This window comes from Oncorhynchus nerka, linkage group LG17 (assembly GCF_034236695.1).
Source record: "Oncorhynchus nerka isolate Pitt River linkage group LG17, Oner_Uvic_2.0, whole genome shotgun sequence".
Taxonomy (NCBI): Eukaryota; Metazoa; Chordata; class Actinopteri; order Salmoniformes; family Salmonidae; genus Oncorhynchus; species Oncorhynchus nerka.
This window is the reverse complement of record NC_088412.1, coordinates 41,336,942-41,358,655: the sequence shown is the minus strand read 5'-3', so window position 1 is coordinate 41,358,655 and position 21,714 is coordinate 41,336,942. Positions and strand designations below refer to the sequence as shown.

At 48.5% G+C, this 21,714-nt stretch overlaps 1 protein-coding gene across 2 annotated transcripts in view; it reads right to left on the bottom strand.

Annotated features, from left to right (window-relative positions):
• LOC115145257 (SH2B adapter protein 1-like) overlaps window positions 1-21,714 on the bottom strand; it is a 42,589-nt gene that overhangs the window by 14,962 nt on the left and 5,913 nt on the right. For both annotated transcript variants that reach the window (XM_065003170.1, XM_065003171.1), the window contains exons 6-9: window positions 14,930-15,076; window positions 14,556-14,761; window positions 10,533-10,707; window positions 8,380-8,470 (exon numbers count right to left, since the gene is read on the bottom strand). In XM_065003170.1, coding sequence (XP_064859242.1) covers window positions 8,380-8,470; window positions 10,533-10,707; window positions 14,556-14,761; window positions 14,930-15,076 — 619 coding nt within the window. The remainder of the gene's footprint in view (window positions 1-8,379; window positions 8,471-10,532; window positions 10,708-14,555; window positions 14,762-14,929; window positions 15,077-21,714) is intronic.

Here is a 21,714-nt window from a genome sequence, read left to right as displayed (position 1 = left end):
TCTCTCACACACACTTCGTCTCTCACACACTCTGTCTCTCTCTCTCTCTCTCTCTCTCACACTCGGCCTCTCTCTCTCACACTCGGCCTCTCTCTCTCTCTCACACTCGGTCTCTCTGTCTCTCACACTCGGTCTCTCTGGCTCTCACACTCGGTCTCTCTGGCTCTCACACTCGGTCTCTCTGGCTCTCACACTCGGTCTCTCTGGCTCTCACACTCGGTCTCTCTCTCTCTCACACGCGGTCTCTCTCTCTCACACACTCGGTCTCTCTCTCTCACACACTCGGTCTCTCTCTCTCTCACACACTCGGTCTCTCTCTCTCTCACACACTCGGTCTCTCTCTCACACACACTTCGTCTCTCACACACTCGGTCTCTCTCTCTCACACACTCAATCTCTCACACACTTGGTCTCTCTCTCTCTCACACACTCGGTCTCCCTCTCTCTCTCTCTCACACACTCAGTCTCTCTGTCTCACACACTCAGTCTCTCTCTCACACTCGGTCTCTCTCTCTCTCACACTCGGTCTCTCTCTCGCTCTCTCACATTCTGTATCTCTCTCTCTCACACTCGGCTCTCTCTCTCTCTCACATTCTGTATCTCTCTCTCTCACATTCTGTATCTCTCTCTCACACACTCGGTCTCTCTCTCTCTCTCACACACTCGGTCTCTCTGTGTCTCACACTCGGTCTCTCTCTCACACACACTCTCGGTCTCTCTCTCACACACACTCGGTCTCTCACACTCGGTCTCTCTCTCTCTCACACTCGGTCTCTCTCTCTCTCACACTTGGTCTCTCTCGCTCTCTCACACTCGGTCTCTCTCTATCTCTCTCACACTCGGTCTCTCTCTCGCTCTCTCACATTCTGTATCTCTCTCTCTCACACTCGGCTCTCTCTCTCTCTCTCACATTCTGTATCTCTCTCACACACACTCGGTCTCTCTCTCTCTCTCTCGCTCACACTCGTCTCTTTCTCTCACACACGGTCTCTCTCTCTCACACACTCGGTCTCTCTCTCTCTCTCTTACACACTCGGTTTCTCTCTCACACACACACTCGGTCTCTCTCTCTCACACACACACTCGGTCTCTCTCTCTCCCTCTCGGTCTCTCTCTCTCGCTCTCTCACACTCGGTCTCTCTCTCTCTCACACTCGGTCTCTCTCTCACACACACTCGGTCTCTCTCTCACACACACACTCGGTCTCTCACACACACACACACTCGGTCTCTCACACACACTCGGTCTCTCTCTCACACACTCGGTCTCTCACACTTGGTCTCTCTCGCTCTCTCACACTCGGGCTCTCTCTCTCTCGGTCTCTCACATTCTGTATCTCTCTCTCTCACACTCGGTCTCTCTCTCTCTCTCTCACACACTCGGTCTCTCTGTCTCTCACACTCGGTCTCTCACACTCGGTCTCTCTGTCTCTCACACTCGGTCTCTCTGTCTCTCACACTCGGTCTCTCTGTCTCTCACACTCAGGTCTCTCTGTCTCTCACACTCAGGTCTCTCTGTCTCTCACACTCAGGTCTCTCTGTCTCTCACACTTGGTCTCTCTCTCTCTCTCACACACACACTTGGTCTCTCATTCACACACACACTTGGTCTCTCTCTCACACACACTCTGTCTCTCTCTCACACACACTCGGTCTCTCTCTCACACACTCGGTCTCTCACACTCGGTCTCTCTCTCTCTCACACTTGGTCTCTCTCTCTCTCACACACTCGGTCTCCCTCTCTCTCTCTCTCTCACACACTCAGTCTCTCTGTCTCACACACTCAGTCTCTCTCTCACACTCGGTCTCTCTCTCACACTCGGTCTCTCTCTCTCTCTCACACTCGGTCTCTCTCTATCTCTCACACACTCGGTCTCTCTCTCGCTCTCTCACATTCTGTATCTCTCTCTCTCACACTCGGCTCTCTCTCTCTCTCACATTCTGTATCTCTCTCTCTCACATTCTGTATCTCTCTCTCACACACTCGGTCTCTCTCTCTCTCTCACACACACACTCGGTCTCTCTGTGTCTCACACTCGGTCTCTCTCTCACACACACTCGGTCTCTCTCTCACACACACTCGGTCTCTCACACTCGGTCTCTCTCTCTCTCACACTCGGTCTCTCTCTCTCTCACACTTGGTCTCTCTCGCTCTCTCACACTCGGTCTCTCTCTATCTCTCTCACACTCGGTCTCTCTCTCGCTCTCTCACATTCTGTATCTCTCTCTCTCACACTCGGCTCTCTCTCTCTCTCTCACATTCTGTATCTCTCTCACACACACTCGGTCTCTCTCTCTCTCTCTCTCGCTCACACTCGTCTCTTTCTCTCACACACACACGGTCTCTCACACACGGTCTCTCTCTCTCACACACTCGGTCTCTCTCTCTCTCTCTTACACACTCGGTTTCTCTCTCACACACACACTCGGTCTCTCTCTCTCACACACACACTCGGTCTCTCTCTCTCCCTCTCGGTCTCTCTCTCTCGCTCTCTCACACTCGGTCTCTCTCTCTCTCACACTCGGTCTCTCTCTCACACACACTCGGTCTCTCTCACACACACACTCGGTCTCTCACACACACACACTCGGTCTCTCTCACACACACTCGGTCTCTCTCTCACACACTCGGTCTCTCACACTTGGTCTCTCTCGCTCTCTCACACTCGGGCTCTCTCTCTCTCGGTCTCTCACATTCTGTATCTCTCTCTCTCACACTCGGTCTCTCTCTCTCTCTCTCACACTCGGTCTCTCTGTCTCTCACACTCGGTCTCTCACACTCGGTCTCTCTGTCTCTCACACTCGGTCTCTCTGTCTCTCACACTCGGTCTCTCTGTCTCTCACACTCAGGTCTCTCTGTCTCTCACACTCAGGTCTCTCTGTCTCTCACACTCAGGTCTCTCTGTCTCTCACACTTGGTCTCTCTCTCTCTCTCACACACACACTTGGTCTCTCATTCACACACACACTTGGTCTCTCTCTCACACACACTCTGTCTCTCTCTCACACACACTCGGTCTCTCTCTCACACACTCGGTCTCTCACACTCGGTCTCTCTCTCTCTCACACTTGGTCTCTCTCGCTCTCTCACACTCGGTCTCTCTCTCGCTCTCTCACATTCTGTATCTCTCTCTCTCACACTCGGTCTCTCTCTCTCTCTCTCTCTCACACACTCGGTCTCTCTCTCTCTCTCACACACACTTGGTCTCTCTCTCACACACACTCGGTCTCTCTCTCACACACACTCGGTCTCTCACACTCGGTCTCTCTCTCACACTCGGTCTCTCTCTCACACTCGGTCTCTCTCTCTCTCGGTCTCTCACATTCTGTATCTCTCTCTCTCACACTCGGTCTCTCTCTCTCTCTCTCACACACTCGGTCTCTCTGTCTCTCACACTCGGTCTCTCACACTCGGTCTCTCTGTCTCTCACACTCGGTCTCTCTGTCTCTCACACTCGGTCTCTCTGTCTCTCACACTCAGGTCTCTCTGTCTCTCACACTCAGGTCTCTCTGTCTCTCACACTCGGTCTCTCTGTCTCTCACACTCGGTCTCTCTCTCTCTCTCTCTCTCACACACACACTTGGTCTCTCATTCACACACACACTTGGTCTCTCTCTCACACACACTCTGTCTCTCTCTCACACACACTCGGTCTCTCTCTCACACACTCGGTCTCTCACACTCGGTCTCTCTCTCTCTCACACTCGGTCTCTCTCTCGCTCTCTCACATTCTGTATCTCTCTCTCTCACACTCGGTCTCTCTCTCTCTCTCACACACTCGGTCTCTCTCTCTCTCTCACACACACTCGGTCTCTCTCTCACACACTCGGTCTCTCTCTCACACACACTCGGTCTCTCTCTCTCTCACACTCGGTCTCTCTCTCACACTCGGTCTCTCTCTCACACTCGGTCTCTCACACTCGGTCTCTCACACTCGGTCTCTCTCTCTCACACACACGGTCTCCCTCTCTCTTACACTCGGTCTCTCTCTCTCTCTCTTACACACTCGGTTTCTCTCGCTCACACACTCGGTCTCTCTCTCGCTCACACACTCGGTCTCTCTCTCGCTCACACACTCGGTCTCTCTCGCTCACACACTCGGTCTCTCTCGCTCACACACTCGGTCTCTCTCGCTCACACACTCGGTCTCTCTCGCTCACACACTCGGTCTCTATCTCTCACACACTCGGTCTCTCTCTCTCTCACACACACTCGGTCTCTCTCTCTCTCTCACACACACTCGGTCTCTCTCTCTCTCTCTCTCTCTGTCTCTCACACTCGGTCTCTCTGTCTCTCACACTCGGCCTCTCTCTCTCTCACACTCGGCCTCTCTCTCTCTCACACTCGGCCTCTCTCTCTCTCACACTCGGTCTCTCTGTCTCTAACACTCGGTCTCTCACACTCGGTCTCTCTGTCTCTCACACTCGGGTCTCTCTGTCTCTCACACACGGGTCTCTCTGTCTCTCACACACGGGTCTCTCTGTCTCTCACACTCGGTCTCTCTGTCTCTCACACTCGGTCTCTCTGTCTCTCACACTCGGCCTCTCTCTCTCTCACACTCGGCCTCTCTCTCTCACACTCGGCCTCTCTCTCTCTCACACTCGGCCTCTCTCTCTCTCACACTCGGTCTCTCTGTCTCTAACACTCGGTCTCTCACACTCGGTCTCTCTGTCTCTCACACTCGGGTCTCTCTGTCTCTCACACACGGGTCTCTCTGTCTCTCACACACGGGTCTCTCTGTCTCTCACACACGGGTCTCTCTGTCTCTCACACACGGGTCTCTCTGTCTCTCACACTCGGTCTCTCTGTCTCTCACACTCGGTCTCTCTGTCTCTCACACTCGGTCTCTCTCTCTCTCTCTCTCTCTCTCTCTCACACACTCGGTCTCTCACACACACTCAGTCTCTCTCGCTCACACTCGTCTCTCTCTCACACTCGTCTCTCTCTCTCACACTCGTCTCTCTCACACACACTCGGTCTCTCACACACGGTCTCTCTCTCACACACACTCGGTCTCTCTCTCTCTCACACACTCGGTCTCTCACACACACTCGGTCTCTCTCGCTCACACTCGTCTCTCTCTCTCACACACACACGGTCTCTCTCTCTCACACACACACACTCGGTCTCTCTCTCTCACACACACACTCGGTCTCTCTCTCTCACACACACACTCTGTCTCTCTCTCGCTCACACACTCGGTCTCTCTCTCACACACACACACTCGGTCTCTCTCTCTCACACACACACACTCGGTCTCTCTCTCTCACACACACACTCGGTCTCTCTCTCTCAAACACACTCGGTCTCTCTCTCGCTCACACACTCGGTCTCTCTCTCGCTCACACACTCGGTCTCTCTCTCTCACACACTCGGTCTCTCTCTCTCTCACACACACTCGGTCTCTCTCTCTCTCACACACACTCGGTCTCTCTCTCTCTCACACACTCGGTCTCTCACTCTCTCTCTCACACACTCGGTTGCTCTCTCACACACTCGGTTGATCTCTCACTCGGTCGCTCTCTCACACACACTCGGTCTTTCTCTCTCACACACACACTCGGTCTCTCTCTCTCACACTCGGTCTCTCTCTCGCTCACACACTCGGTCTCTCTCTCGCTCACACACTCGGTCTCTCTCTCTCACACACTCGGTCTCTCTCTCTCTCACACACACTCGGTCTCTCTCTCTCTCACACACTCGGTCTCTCACTCTCTCTCTCACACACTCGGTTGCTCTCTCACACACTCGGTTGATCTCTCACTCGGTCGCTCTCTCACACACACTCGGTCTTTCTCTCTCACACACACACTCGGTCTCTCTCTCTCACACTCGGTCTCTCTCTCTCTCTCTCACACTCGGTCTCTCTCTCTCTCACACACTCGGTCTCTCTCTCTCTCACACACTCGGTCTCTCTCTCTCTCACACACTCGGTCTCTCTCACACAAACTCGGTCTCTCTCTCACACACTCGGTCTCTCTCTCACACACTCGGTCTCTCTCTCACACACTCGGTCTCTCTCACACACTCGGTCTCTCTCTCACACACTAGGCCTCTCTCTCTCTCACACACACTAGGCCTCTCTCTCTCACACTCGGTCTCTCTCTCTCTCACACTCGGTCTCTCTCTCTCTCACACTCGTCTCTCTCTCTCACACACACTCGGTCTCTCACACACGGTCTCTCTCTCTCACACACTCGGTCTCTCTCGCTCACACTCGTCTCTCTCTCATACACACACGGTCTTTCTCTCTCACACACTCGGTCTCTCTCTCTCACACACACACTCGGTCTATCTCTCTCACACACACACTCGGTCTCTCTCTCTCACACACACACACTCGGTCTCTCTCTCGCTCACACACTCGATCTCTCTCTCTCTCACACACTCAGTCTCTCACACACTCGGTCTCTCTCTCTCACACACTCGGTCTCTCTCACACACACCTTTGTCTCTTTCACACACTCGGTCTCTCTCACACGCTCGGTCTCTCTCTCTCTCTCTCTCACACACTCAGTCTCTCTCTCTCTCTCACACACTCAGTCTCTCTCTCTCTCTCACACACTCAGTCTCTCTCTCTCTCTCACACACTCGGTCTTTCTCTCTCACACACACACTCGTTCTCTCTCTCTCACACTCGGTCTCTCTCTCTCTCTCTCACACTCGGTCTCTCTCTCACACACTCGGTCTCTCTCTCTCTCACACACTCGGTCTCTCTCTCTCTCACACACTCGGTCTCTCTCTCTCTCACACACTCGGTCTCTCTCTCTCTCACACACTCGGTCTCTCTCTCTCACACACTCGGTCTCTCTCTCTCTCACACACTCGGTCTCTCTCTCACACACTCGGTCTCTCTCTCACACACCCGGTCTCTCTCTCACACACCCGGTCTCTCTCTCACACACTCGGTCTCTCTCTCACACACTCGGTCTCTCTCTCACACACTCGGTCTCTCTCTCTCTCTTACAAACTTGGTCTCTCTCTCGCTCTCACACACTAGGCCTCTCTCTCTCTCACACACACACTAGGCCTCTCTCTCTCTCTCACACACTCAGTCTCTCTCTCTCACACACTCAGTCTCTCTCTCTCACACACTCAGTCTCTCTCTCTCACACACTCAGTCTCTCTCTCACACACTCGGTCTCTCTCTCAGTCTCTCTCTCTCTTACAAACTTGGTCTCTCTCTCTCTCTCACACACTAGGCCTCTCTCTCTCTCACACACACACACTAGGCCTCTCTCTCTCGCTCTCTCTCTCTCTCTCACACACTCAGTCTCTCTCTCTCACACACTCAGTCTCTCTCTCACACACACTCAGTCTCTCTCTCTCACACACTCTGTCTCTCTCTCTCACACACACTCGGTCTCTCTCTCACACACACACACACTCGGTCTCTCTCTCTCACACACACACACTCGGTCTCTCTCTCTCAAACACACTCGGTCTCTCTCTCGCTCACACACTCGGTCTCTCTCTCGCTCACACACTCGGTCTCTCTCTCTCACACACACACACTCGGTCTCTCTCTCTCAAACACACTCGGTCTCTCTCTCGCTCACACACTCGGTCTCTCTCTCTCACACACACTCGGTCTCTCTCTCGCTCACACACTCGGTCTCTCTCTCTCACACACTCGATCTCTCTCTCTCTCACACACTCGGTCTCTCTCTCTCACACACTCGGTCTCTCTCGCTCACACATTCGGTCTCTCTCGCTCACACAATCGGTCTCTCTCTCTCACACACTCGGTCTCTCTCTCTCTCTCACACACTCGGTCTCTCTCTCTCACACACTCGGTCTCTCTCTCTCTCTCTCTCTCACACACTCGGTCTCTCTCTCTCTCTCACACACTCGGTCTCTCTCTCTCTCTCTCTCACACACTCGGTCTCTCTCTCTCACACACTCGGTCGGTCTCTCTCTCTCACACACTCGGTCGGTCTCTCTCTCTCTCACACACTCGGTCTCTCTCTCTCTCTCACACACTCGGTCGGTCTCTCTCTCTCTCACACACTCGGTTTCTCTCTCACACACTCGGTTGATCTCTCACTCGGTCGCTCTCTCACACACACTCGGTCTTTCTCTCTCACACACACACTCGTTCTCTCTCTCTCACACACACACTCGTTCTCTCTCTCTCACACTCGGTCTCTCTCTCTCACACACTCGGTCTCTCTCTCTCACACACTCGGTCTCTCTCTCTCACACACTCGGTCTCTCTCTCTCACACACTCGGTCTCTCTCTCTCACACTCGGTCTCTCTCTCTCACACTCGGTCTCTGTCTCACACACTCGGTCTCACTCACTCTCACACACTCGGTCTCACTCACTCACACACACTCACACACTCGGTCTCTTTCTGTGGAGTCTGGTCTCACTTACACACAGTCAGAGATGGGGGTTGATGGAGAGTCAAGGTGGCGCGTGGGGATGACATCACAGACTGTGGGCCGGCTGCTTGCCCTGTCCCGGCCTGCGAAGAATGACCCAACGAAAACACAATAACAGAGACAGCCAATCAGAGCTCTGGAAGACACAGGGAGGGGGGGGATAGAAAGAAGGGTGTAGAAGGAGAGGAGGTAGAGTGCTATGACCTAGGGGCAGAGGGTAGTAGGGGCAAGGGGTTGATTTGGAATTGTGTTTGAAGGGAAAGGGGGGGTTCAGTTGTGTTTTAAGGAGCAGGGGTGTATGGGTGGGAGCATCAGTGCAAATTGATGGGACCAGCCATGCGGAGCCACTCCAGTGTGTGTGTGTGTGCGCATGTAAGCACGCATGCTGTAGTGCAGGGACGTCGCTAGGCAACCGTTTCATCGCATCTTAAACGTCTAACCGGGTGGGCACTAGGACCTGGGGGAGGCTGCTGCTGGCGCTACTGACCGTTAGGTCTACTTGTAGCTAACATTTTGGTTAACGTTGGCTACTTCTGTGGCTTGAGACTGCTAGCTAACAGTAAACAGACGGGAAAAGGCTCTGACAGGACAGATTAATGCAGATAGGCTACGATGTGAATTTGTGGTAAGTTAGAAGAGAGAGAGAGAGAGAGAGAGAGAGAGAGAGAGAGAGAGAGAGAGTATTCGCTACTATAGACTTTGGTCATAAAGCTTTGTTAACCAACACGTTTTTATGTGAGGCTGCCTGTAAGTTACAGTGTAACAGAGTTAGCTAACGGTAACGGTGTCTTTTAAAATCAGCATAAGTTATGTGGTGATGATATCTAATTAACATTGTATTTAATGTTGTTTTGCCATCTGTGCCAGGCTATAAATGAGACAGATGACGTAACATCATGCACATATATTTTCATACTCAACTTCTTTCATTCAGTAGACCATTGCAAAACAATTATCAGTAGGTCATGTGTAGAAAAGGTGACAGTGTTGATCACAATGTCATTGTATTATCCTCAATTTCTCAACGGTAGGCTTGCTAACGACTAACGTTAGAGGGATATACAGAAATTATTCAAGAGAGGCAGTGCCAGCAGCTCTGCCGGAGGCCAATCCGGTGAGAAATTAAAGATTTGAACAGTTCAAACAAAAATAGGAGGTACACTTTGATGCGTCCAACCACAGAATAAGCATCAAATGAGAGAAACAAGAGGGGCAGTTCTGTAATATAGGTTGTAATATTTGCTTGGGATCTTACTTCTTTTTTTTTTATCCGATTTTATTCCCAATTATTTTCCAGTTATTTTTATTTTGTTTAGCTCATTAGTTGAATTAAATTTTGTTCCATTGTGGATGATACTGTTTAAGATGTTCCATGTGTCTGAATTAATTATTTTTTAGCAACAAATTAACAAAAGGGTGACATTTAAATAAAGATATTTTTCTATTGGTATAATATGACCTGCATGTCTTGTCATTTCTCGCTCTCTCAAAATAAAATCCCCAAAGTATCGTGGCTACATAGTACAGCCATTTTTGCGCCTTTTGTTGGATGGGGACAGAGTGGACTTTTTCATTTGGAGAGAATTTAAGCCATATTAGATCAGTGTCTAACACAAACTATGAGACAGATATACTTTTAGCCAACCTTGACCAAAAATAACCTTATTTTGATAGATTTTGCACCCGTTATTACTCTAAAAATACGTTTTGGGGCCATTAAAAAAATCCTGGGGGGGATATGCCCAGACCCCCCTAAATGGTTTAGCCCCCCTATCCATTAATCTCTAGTGACGTCCCTGCTCTAGTGGACACAGCATGAGGATGCAAAGCAGCTAGTCTTATGTTATAATGACATTGGCAGAAACATCATGCAGTGGCCATGTTTTAGCACACACAACATTACTTATGGCCTGTACACACACACACACACACACACACACACACACACACGTTCTACAATAGGATGACACACACGCACACTGTATCGATTCACTGGCGTAATAGCATAGTGTAAGCCAATCATAATGCATAAAACACATACAACATACATACAACACCCAAGACTTGCCTTTAGAGGCCAGTGTAAACCCAGTGCAGTTTCATCCTAGTGGAACATCCTGTGACCTTTCACCCCTGACCTGTTACCTGGCTGCCGGACGGCGGTGGCTCCCACAAAGCTGATGAGGGTGACGTCCGAGGCACCCCCAGACTCCAGGGGGATTGGGTGAACCCGGAAGTGCTCCAGCATGTCGAATATGGACTGGAACCACAGGTGCTGCACCCGGCACTGGCCGTCCTCGTTCAGAGACAGACGCAGGTGCTGCAGGGGACAGAGAGAAGGGAGAGAGAGGGAGGGAAGAGAAGTATGGAGAGAGAGAGTTGAAAAGGGAGGTATGGGGGAGAGAGAGAGAATGAGAAGGGGGATAGAGGGAAGGAGTAGAAGGGGGAGAGACAAAAAAAAAGGGAGAAGAGAGGGGGATATGGGTTAGCCTTGGATGCAACTTAGGTGTGATCTCGCTCTCTGTGGCCGATGTGAGCAAAACGTTTCAACAGGTTAACAATCACAAGGCCGATGGGCCAGATGGAATACCACTGCGCGTCCTCAAAACTGCGCAGACCTCGTTCCAGTCTGTCATCCCAACATGTTTCAAGCTGACCACCATTTTCACCGTTCCAAAGAGCTCCAAAGTAACCTGCCTAAATGACTATCACACTGTGTCACACGCATCTGTAATTATCACGTGCTTTGAAAGGCTGGTCGTGACAAACATCAACATCATCATCCCAGACACCCTAAACCCACTCCAATACACAGATGACACAATCTCAATTACACTTCACACTGCCCCCTCCCACCTGGACAAGAGGGGAAATAACTATGTGAGAATGGGCTACAGCTCAACGTTCAACACCATAGTCCCCTCCAAGCTCATCACCAAAGCTAAAGACCCTGGGACTGAACCCCTCCCTCTGCAACTGGATCCTGGACTTCCTGACAGACCGGCCCCAGGTGGTGAGGTTAGGCAACAACACCTCTACCATGCTGACCCTCAACACGGGGGCCCCTCAGGGGTGTGTACTTAGTCCCCTCCTGTACTCCCTGTTCAACCACGACTGTATGGCCACGCACGACTAAAAACAAACAACAAGATTGCTGATGACGCAGCGGTGGTAGGCCTGATCACTGACAGCGATAAGTCAGTCTACAAGGAGGAGGTCAGAAAACTGGCAGACAACGACCTCCCCCTCAACGTCAGTAAGACTAAGGAGCTGATCGTGGACTACAAGAGAAAGAGGGGCGAGCACGTCCCCCATCCATCAGGCTGTTGCGAAGCGGGTCAAGAGCTTCAAGTTCCTTGGTGCTATCCAGAGTATTTTGACTGGCTGCATCACCGCTTGATATGGCAAATGCACAAAGCGCTACAGAGAGCGTTGCGGACAGCCCAGTATATCACTGGGGCCAAACTCCCTGCCACCCAGGACCTCTAAACCAGACAAGTGTCCGAGGAAGGCCGGAAAAATTGCTAAAGACTCCAGCCACCAAAGTCATAGACTGTTCTCTCTGCTAACCATCCAGCAAACAGTATCAGAACATTGGCTCTCGGACGAACAGGCTCAGAGAAAGCTTTTACCCCCAAGCCATAACACTGCTAAATAGCCAGACTGCAAAAAATAGTCAATTAATGGTACCCAAACTAACTGCAATGCCTGTATCATGACTCGTTTTACTGTGGATATAGATACCTTGTACCTGTCTCCTCCAGCATCTTCACAAGGTCCTTTGCTGTTGTTCTGGGATTGATTTGCACTTTTCGCACAGAAGTACGTTCATCTCTAGGAAACAGAAAGCGTCTCCTTCCTGAGCGGTATGACGGCTGCGTGGTCCCATGGTTTTTATACTTGCGTACTATTGTTTGTACAGATGAACGTGGTACCTTCAGGCGTTTGGAAATTGCTCCCAAGAATGAACCAGACTTGTGGAGGTCTACAATTTTCTTTCTGAGGTCTTGGCTGATTTCTTTTGATTTTCCCATGATGTCAAGGAAAGAGGCACTGAGTTTGAAGGTAGGCCTTAAAATACATCCACAGGTACACCTCCAATTGACTCAAATGATGTCAATTAGCCTATCAGAAGCATCTAAAGCCATTTCATCATTTTCTGAAATTTTCCAAGCTGTTTAAAGGCACAGTCAACTTAGTGTATGTAAACTTCTGACCCAATGGAATTGTGATACAGTGAATTCATCTGCAGACAATTGTTGGAAAAAATGACCTGTGTCATGCAAAAACTAGATGTCCTAACTGACTTGCCTAAACTATAGTTTGTTGAAAATAAATTTGTGGTTGAAAAACAAGTTTTAATGACTCCAACCTAAGTGTATGTAAACTTCTGACTTCAACTGTATATATTAACTAAGCAAAGAAAGAAACGTCCTCTCACTGTCAACTTAACATGTGTAAATAATATTTGTATGGCCATAAGATTCAACAACTGAGACATAAACTGAACAAGTTCCACAGACATGTGACTAACAGAAATTAAATAATATGTCCCTGAACAAAGTGGGATCAAAATCAAAAGTAATAGTCAGTATCTGGTGTGGCCACCAGCTGCATTAAGTACTGCAGTGCATCTCCTCCTCGTGGACTGCACCAGATTTGCCAGTTCTTGCTGTGAGATGTTACCCCAGTCTTCCACCAAGGCACCTGCCAGTTCCCGGACATTTCTGGGGCGAATGGCCATAGCCCTCACCCATCAGATCCCAGATGGAATTAAGATCTGGGCTCTTTGCTGGCCATGGCAGAACACTGACATTCCTGTCTTGCAGGAAATCACGCACAGAACGAGCAGTATGGCTGGTGGCATTGTCATGCTGGAGGGTCATGTCAGGATGAGCCTGCAGGAAGGGTACCACATGAGGGAGAAGGATGTCTTCCCTGTAACGCACAGCATTGAAATCGCCTGCAATGACAACAAGCTCAGTCCGATGATGCTGTAACACACCGCCCCAGACCATGCCAGACCCTCCACCTCCAAATCGATCCCGCTACAGAGCACAGGCCTCAGTGTAACGCTCATTTCTTCCGTGATAAATTAGAATCCAATCATTCCCCCTGGTGAGACAAAACCGCTACTCGTCAGTGAAGAGCAGTTTTTGCCAGTCCTGTCTGCTTCAGCGACGGTGAGTTTGTGCCCATAGGCGACGTCGTTACCGGTGATGTCTGGTGAGGACCTGCCTTACAACAGGCCTACAAACCCTCAGTACAGCCTTTCTTTTCCTAAAGATATAAAACTGTATTTTTTTGTGAAGAATCAACAACAAGTGGGACACAATCATGAAATTTCAGTCTCTCGATGTGCAAAACTGATAGAGACATACCCCAAGCGACTTACAGCTGTAATCGCAGCAAAAGGTGGCGCTACAAAGTATTAACTTAAGGGGGCTGAATAATTTTGCACGCCCAATTTTTCAGTTTTTGATTTGTCAAAAAAGTTTGAAATATCCAATAAATGTCCTTCCACTTCATGATTGTGTCCCACTTGTTGTTGATTCTTCACAAAAAAATACAGTTTTATATCTTTATGTTTGAAGCCAGAAATGTGGCAAAAGGTCGCAAAGTTCAAGGGGGCCGAATACTTTCGCAAGGCACTGTATGTACGTATGTATATATATATATATATATATATACACACACACATATACACACACGCTACATTGACACTCCCACACGAAACCAAAACACACACACATTCACTACGTACGTACGCACACACACAGAACACCTACACGCAGACCGACAACACAAATGCACAAGCATAACTTGCTGCGGCTGCTCTGTTCTTTATTTTACTCTAATTATTACTCTTATTATCTATCCTGATGCCTAGTCACTTTACCCTGCCTTCATGTACATATCTACCTCAAACACCTCATACCTCTGCACTTTGATCTGGTACTGGTACTCCCTGTATGTAGCTCCATTCTTGAGCATTTTATTGCATTCCTCTTTTTAATATTTCATTTTGATTTTAAAAACGCTGCATTGTTGGGAAGGGCTCGTAAGCAAGCATTTCACGGTAAAGTCCACACCAGCTGTACTTGGCGCATGTGATGAATAAAATCTGATTTGATTTGACACACACTCTCCCTCTCCCGTCTCTTGTACCTTGGCCTTGCCCTGGAAGTTGAAGGTGAGGACGTACTCCCCGCGGCGCGTCTCGCTCTGGCGCACAAGGAAGACGCCGTGGCTGGCCATACCCCCCGCCAGCACCAGCTGGGCCGCCTTGAGGCGCGACAACGTCCCGTGGAACCACTGGCACTCGCTCAGAGGGTGCTCCACCGCCTCCACCACGTCTGAGAACAGGAAGGAGCCTGGGAGGTGAGGAGGGATGAGGGGAAGGATGGATGAGGGGAGGAGGGATTTGGGGAGTGATGAAAAGATTAGACAAAAAAAGGACTTGCTCTGTACATTCTGGTGTGTATGTGTGTTTGTGCAAGCGTTTGCGTGTGTGTGCGAACTGCGTAAGTAGCAGCCTTCACCTGTGGCATCTGGCGTCTCCGCAAATGGTGTGCCCAGGCCGGCTCCGCCCCCACGTCCGTCTGATTCGTCCAGAGGGGCGCGGGGCGGTAACTCTGGGGGGCGTGGGTCCATCAGCGGGGAAGAGCCGCCCACACCTCCATAACACACTGCAACAGGACAGGAGCAAAAACATCAGTCTTATTATTTAAGCAGACGTCTTATTCTTGTACTTTCAAATAGCAACGGAACGTTGGACACATAGTTAAAACAACATTTGTCGTCTCGCTTTCTGTATCAGGTGTTAAGTGTTCTAACTATATATTTGTAAAGCTGCAAAGAAAAATGGTGAAACACAGGGAAATCGTCACACAACAATCCCAAATGTGCTCCTAGATCCTATCCCGTGCAGTCATATTTGAAAAGACGGGATAGGTTAGGAATATGGTCGTAGATCCTCACCTTATGCTACATGTCTGCTGTTTGTAGGTTCTTACAGATTAAGTGTCTAAGGCAGTGGTCACCAACCTTTTCTGAGCCACGTTGACTTTCAAAATCGCATGCCGAGATCTACAGCGCAGAACTGTTTCTAAACATCTTTTTTTTAATGTAAGCCTATGCAACATTTACCAAATAAAAACAGTTCTGTATGAATGAGGTTTATTGCAGTCGGCCTGTAATGGAGGCCACCCAAGCGGTGGAAGTTTCAGTAAGGAGGCAGACACTTCGATACGGGGCAAACTTAGAATGAGGTTGTTTATTTACAGCGGTGAGTTAAAGCCACCGGAAAACTGTACACTATGTACAAACAAAAATAACAAACATAACAAAAACTGGACAGGGCCATAAACTAGAAAATGTATCAAATAATAAGTTGAGCTTCAAAGAAACCAAGCTTCAATCAATAATTGAAAATATAGCATTCAACCAGCATGGCTGTCTGGCCAACAATGAATTGGCAGGGTTTCAAGTACAATTCCCATCAGGTCTCACCTTGGACTGTACCATTTTAGACCAATCACAAATCAATGGTAACAATTATCTTACATAAAGGCCTGAACAGCACAATAAACATATACTGAACAAAAAAATAAACGCAACATGTAAAGTGTTGGTCGCATTTCTTGAGCTGAAAAAAAAATGTTCAAGAAAAGGCTTATTTCTCTCAAATGTCTTGCACAATTAGTACCCTATCAGTGAGAATTTCTCCTTTGCCAAGATAAACCATCCACCTGACAGGTGTGGCATATCAAAAAGCTGATTAAACAGTACGATCATTACACAGGTGAACCTTGTGCTGGGGACAATACATTGTCACAACACAATGTCACAGACGTCTCAAGCTGAGGGAACATGCAATTGGCTTGCTGACTGCAGGAATGTCCACCAGAGCTGTTGACAGAGAATGTCATGTTAATTTCTCTACCATAAGCCGCCTCCAACACCTCTACATCCAGCTTCTTCATCTGCGGGATCATCTGAAACCAACCACGCGGATAACTGATGAAACTGTGGGTTAGCACAACCAAAGAATTTCTGCACAACCTGTCAGAACCCGTCTAAGGGAAGCTCATCTGCATGCTCGTTGTCCTCACCAGGGTCTTGATCCGACTGCAATGGGCAAATGCTCACCTTCGATGGCCACTGGAGAAGTGTGCTCTTCATGGATGAAACCCAGTTTTAACTGTACCGGGCAGATGGCAAACAGCGTGTATGGCGTCGTATGGGCGAGCAGTTTGCCTCAGCGTCAGATGCCATGGCGTCGTTGTGAACAGAGTGCTCCATGGTAGCGGTGGGGTTATGGTATGGGCAGGGTAAGCTACAAACAATGAAGACAATTGCATTTTATTGATGGCAATTTGAATGCACAGATATACTGTGACGAGATCCTGAGGCCCATTGTCGTGCCATTCATCCACCGCCATCACCTCATGTTTCAGCATGATAATGCACGGCCCCATGTCGCAGGCTCTACACAATTCCAGAAAGATGAACATTTCCCCATTCTTCCATGACCTGCATACTCACCAGACATGTCACCCACTGAACATATTTGGGATGCTCTGGATTGATGTGTACGACAGCGTGTTCCAGTTCCCTCCAATATCCAGCAACTTCGCACATCATTGAAGAGGAGTGGAACAACATTCCACAGGACACAATCAACAGTCTGATCAACTCTGCAAAGGAGATGTGTCTCGCTGCATGCGGCAAATGGTGGTCACACCAGATACTGACTGGTTTTCTGATCTGTGACCAACAGATGCGTATCTGTATTCCCAGTCATGTGAAATCCATAGATTATGGCCTAATGAATTCATTTCAATTGACTGATTGCCTTATATGAACTGTAACTACCGTAATTGCTGGACTATTAAGCGCACCTGAATATAAACCGCACCCACTGAATTATTAAAAAATATGTATTTTGTACATAAATAAGCCGCACATGTCTATAAGACGCAGCCTTTAAACGAAACACGGCTTGTAACAAAAATAATCCAGAGGGAAATACCCCGCTGAGCTCATGCTGCCCCTTCAACACGCAGCAGTCCAGCCTTTCGAAACCCGTTGATGATAGTGGATTTTTTGACAATGCTCCACGCTGTCAGGACCCACTGGCAGACTTGACCATAAGATGCTCTTCGCCTGCGGCCCGTTTTAGTGAAGGATTTCTCCCCACTTGTCATCCAAGCCTCCCACTGAACAATGCAGCAGCTCTATTTCCTTTTCCAACAGCCAGATCGATCGCCTTCAACTTGAAAGCTGCATCATATGCATTTCTCTGTGTCTTTGCCATGATGAGGGTGACAAAATTACTACCGTAATCAGAATGATGGGAAGTTTTGAGCGCGCTCGATTTACGTCACATTATGTGACGGTGCTCAGTTTTTTGGCGGCATGAATCTTGTGAAAGCGGGAAAAATCCATAAATTAGCCGCGTCATTGTATAAACCGCGAGGTTCAACGCGTGGGGAAAAAAGTAGCGGCTTATAGTCCGGAAATTACGGTAAGTAAAATCTTTGAAATGGTTGCATCCATATTTTTGTTCCCATCTCCTGAGTGAATATGAACTGGAGGATCTCACAGAATGTTTGGAAGAGCTTGAGGAGGAAATTGAACGTGACAAGAGTGAGGATGAATTAACTGTGGTGGCAGGTGCAGTGATGACTGCTGAGAAGAAAATTAGTATAGAAGGGAAGCAGTGCGGTGAGGAAGGTCGGCGTCAAGTCCATCAGAAACCCTTGTCCTCAAGGATGATAAGGATGATTCTGGCCCAGTGGGAGTGAGATTTTGTAGAGCGAATGGATCCTTGTATTTTGGCTGATCCGTATGTGGCGTCAGGTTGGGGACTGTTTAGTTGTTGAAGGTAACTCGGAGTGGACTCGTGATGATTTATTGTGTTTCCTCCGCCCAGAGGGAGTGGGCGCTCCGGATTAGCATTAAGTGTTGAGGAGGAGCAGTTGAAATTGAAGATTCCCCCCGGTGTCTAACGCCCGCCGTTTGGTGAGTGGTAGATCCAGTGGGAATCACCGAGCGTGGGGAAACGGAGAAGACATTGTCTGTCATGCTGAGTTTTTATGCAGAGTCTTGGCCAGATAAGGTCGTGGAAGGAAGTGTCAATTAACATGAGAGCTTTTGTTCCTGAAAATACAACAGTGTTAAAGGTGTCAAGTTTATGGGCCATGTCGCAGCAGTGTGTCGGAGGGAGATGCCTAGATCTGAGAAGTGTGCAGGCGGGCATGAGACGAAGCAATGCGTGGTATCGGTGGAGAAAGTCATGTGTGTGTTAAGTTGTGGGGGGTGGTCATGAGGCTGGAGATCGGAGGTGTCCGGTGAGAGAAAGGGAGATTGAGGTTGCCAGGGTTAGAGTAGTATAGAAAGTGTCATATGCCGAAGCAGTAACATAAGAAAAGGCAAGAAACATTAACATAAGAAACATTAAATGCAGCGCAACAAAACAAATGATTGCTTCCAAAACCAAAATGAGAATGTCGGCTGAACTCACAACCTGCGTTTCTCTCCACAGGCTACATCGGCAGCACCAAAAGGACAAGGCATCATACACATACTGTATTCAATAAAGGAATGTGCATTTCGTAAACCCACAAACCGTTTCCATGTCTGGTTGTATCTGCATCTGATGGTCAGTCTCAGCGGATGGAGGGGAGAGAGAGAGCAGCAGAGGGTCCTCCTCTCACGGTCCCTCGATCTCTCCTTTTCCTCTGGTGAGACTGACCAGAGAGAGGGGGACACAGTCTGATGACCAACGCCGAGTCACACCACATTATCTCTGCCTCATGCACAAATTCATGTTGTTCCTATGACCAGAGAAAGTTAAATATTAGTCTGCATTAGAATAGACACGACGAGCCGTTAATAAAAACGCAAGGCCCATCGATACACTTGGCTACTCATTCACTGCAGCTGCTGGATGTAGTGCGAGTGTAAGTAGGAAGAAGTGCGTTTGATGTTTTTTTTAAAGTGTTGAATTACACTGCTCCAAAAAATAAAGGGAACACGTCCCTAGGAGGGGTGCGTCACTTGAGTGGGTTGAGTCACTGATGTGATCTTCCTGTCTGGGTTGGCGCCCCCCCCTTGGGTTGTGCCGTGGCGGAGATCTTTGTGGGCTGTACTCGGCCTTGTCTCAGGATGGTAAGTTGGTGGTTGAAGATATCCCTCTAGTGGTGTGGGGGCTGTGTTTTGGCAAAGTGGGTGGGGTTATATCCTTCCTGTTTGGCCCTGTCCGGGGGTGTCCTCGGATGGGGCCACAATGTCTCCTGACCCCTCCTGTCTCAGCCTCCAGTATTTATGCTGCAGTAGTTTATGTGTCGGGGGGCTAGGGTCAGTTTGTTATATCTGGAGTACTTCTCCTGTCCTATCCGGTGTCCTGTGTGAATTTAAGTATGCCCTCTCTAATTCTCTCTTTCTTTCTCTCTCTCGGAGGACCTGAGCCCTAGGACCATGCCTCAGGACTACCTGACATGATGACTCCTTGCTGTCCCCAGTCCACCTGGCCGTGCTGCTGCTCCAGTTTCAACTGTTCTGCCTGTGATTATTATTATTTGACCATGCTGGTCATTTATGAACATTTGAACATCTTGGCCATGTTCTGTTATAATCTCCACCCGGCACAGCCAGAAGAGGACTGGCCACCCCACATAGCCTGGTTCCTCTCTAGGTTTCTTCCTAGGTTTTGGCCTTTCTAGGGAGTTTTTCCTAGCCACCGTGCTTCTACACCTGCATTGCTTGCTGTTTGGGGTTGTAGGCTGGATTTCTGTACAGCACTTTGAGATATCAGCTGATGTACGAAGGGCTATATAAATACATTTGATTTGAGTTAAGAACACATTCTTATTTTCAATGACGGCCTAGGAACGGTGGGTTAACTGCCTCATTCAGGGGCAGAACGACAGATTTTCACCTTGTCAGCTGGGGGGATCCAATCTTGCAACTTTACAGTTAACTAGTCCAACGCAATAACGACCTGCCTCTCTCTCGTTGCACTCCACAAGGAGACTAGTCCAACACTCTTACCACCTGATTACATTGCACTCCACAAGGAGACTGCCTGTTAGGCGAATGCAGTAAGCCAAGGTAATTTGCTAGCTAGCATTAAACGTATCTTATAAAAAACAATCAATCATAATCACTAGTTAACTACACATGGTTGATGATATTACTAGATATTATCTAGCGTGTCCTGCGTTGCATATAATCTGACTGAGCATACAAGCATACAAGTATCTAAGTATCTGACTGAGCGGTGGTAGGCAGAAACAGGCGCGTAAGCATTCATTCAAACAGCACTTTCGTGCGTTTTGCCAGCAGCTCTTCGTTGTGCATCAAGCATTGCGCTGTTTATGACTTTAAGCCTTTCAACTCCCGAGATGAGGCTGGTGTAACTCGAAGTGAAATGGCTAGCTCCCCTTGCTCTGCATGGGTAACGCTGCTTCGATGGTGGCTGTTGTCGTTGTGTTGCTGGTTCGAGCCCAGGGAGGAGCGAGGAGAGGGACAGAAGCTATACTGTTACACTGGCAATACTAAAGTGCCTATAAGAACATCTAATAGTCAAAGGTTAATGAAATACAAATGGATTAGAGTGAAATAGTCCTAGAATTCCTATAATAACTACAACCTAAAACTTCTTACCTGGGAATATTGAAGACTCATGTTAAAAGGAACCACCAGCTTTCATATGTTCTCATGTTCTGAGCAAGGAACTGAAACGTTAGCTTTCTTACATAGCACATATTGCACTTTTACTTTCTTCTCCAACACTTTGTTTTTGCATTATTTAAACCAAATTGAACATGTTTCATTATTTACTTGAGGCTAAATTGATTTTATTGATGTATTATATTAAGTTAAAATAAGTGTTCATTCAGTATTGTTGTAATTGTCATTATTACAAATACATGTTTTTGTTGTTGTGTGTTTTTTTTATATAAAAAAAAAATGTTAAATTTTTTTTTGTTTTTGTTTTTTTAATCGGCCGATTTGGTCCTCCAATAATCGGGATCGGTATTGAAAAATCATAATCGGTCGACCTCTATTTAGGATAGTATCAAACTTTGCTGTGGGGCCGTGGAAGCTGCTGGCACGGTGATTTGAGCTATCCGATTGGCCAGCGCAGTAGGCACACTTGATTTAGCTCTACAGGTCTGCCGGGTAGGCAGAGTTTGTTCCTTCAGACAAACGAAATGGTTCAAAATGGGAACACTTTGCCTACCCAGCACACAGGGCAGCTGAATCAAGTGCATTTACCACCAACAGCTCAAGGCAAAAAAACAAATTAAAAAGAGGA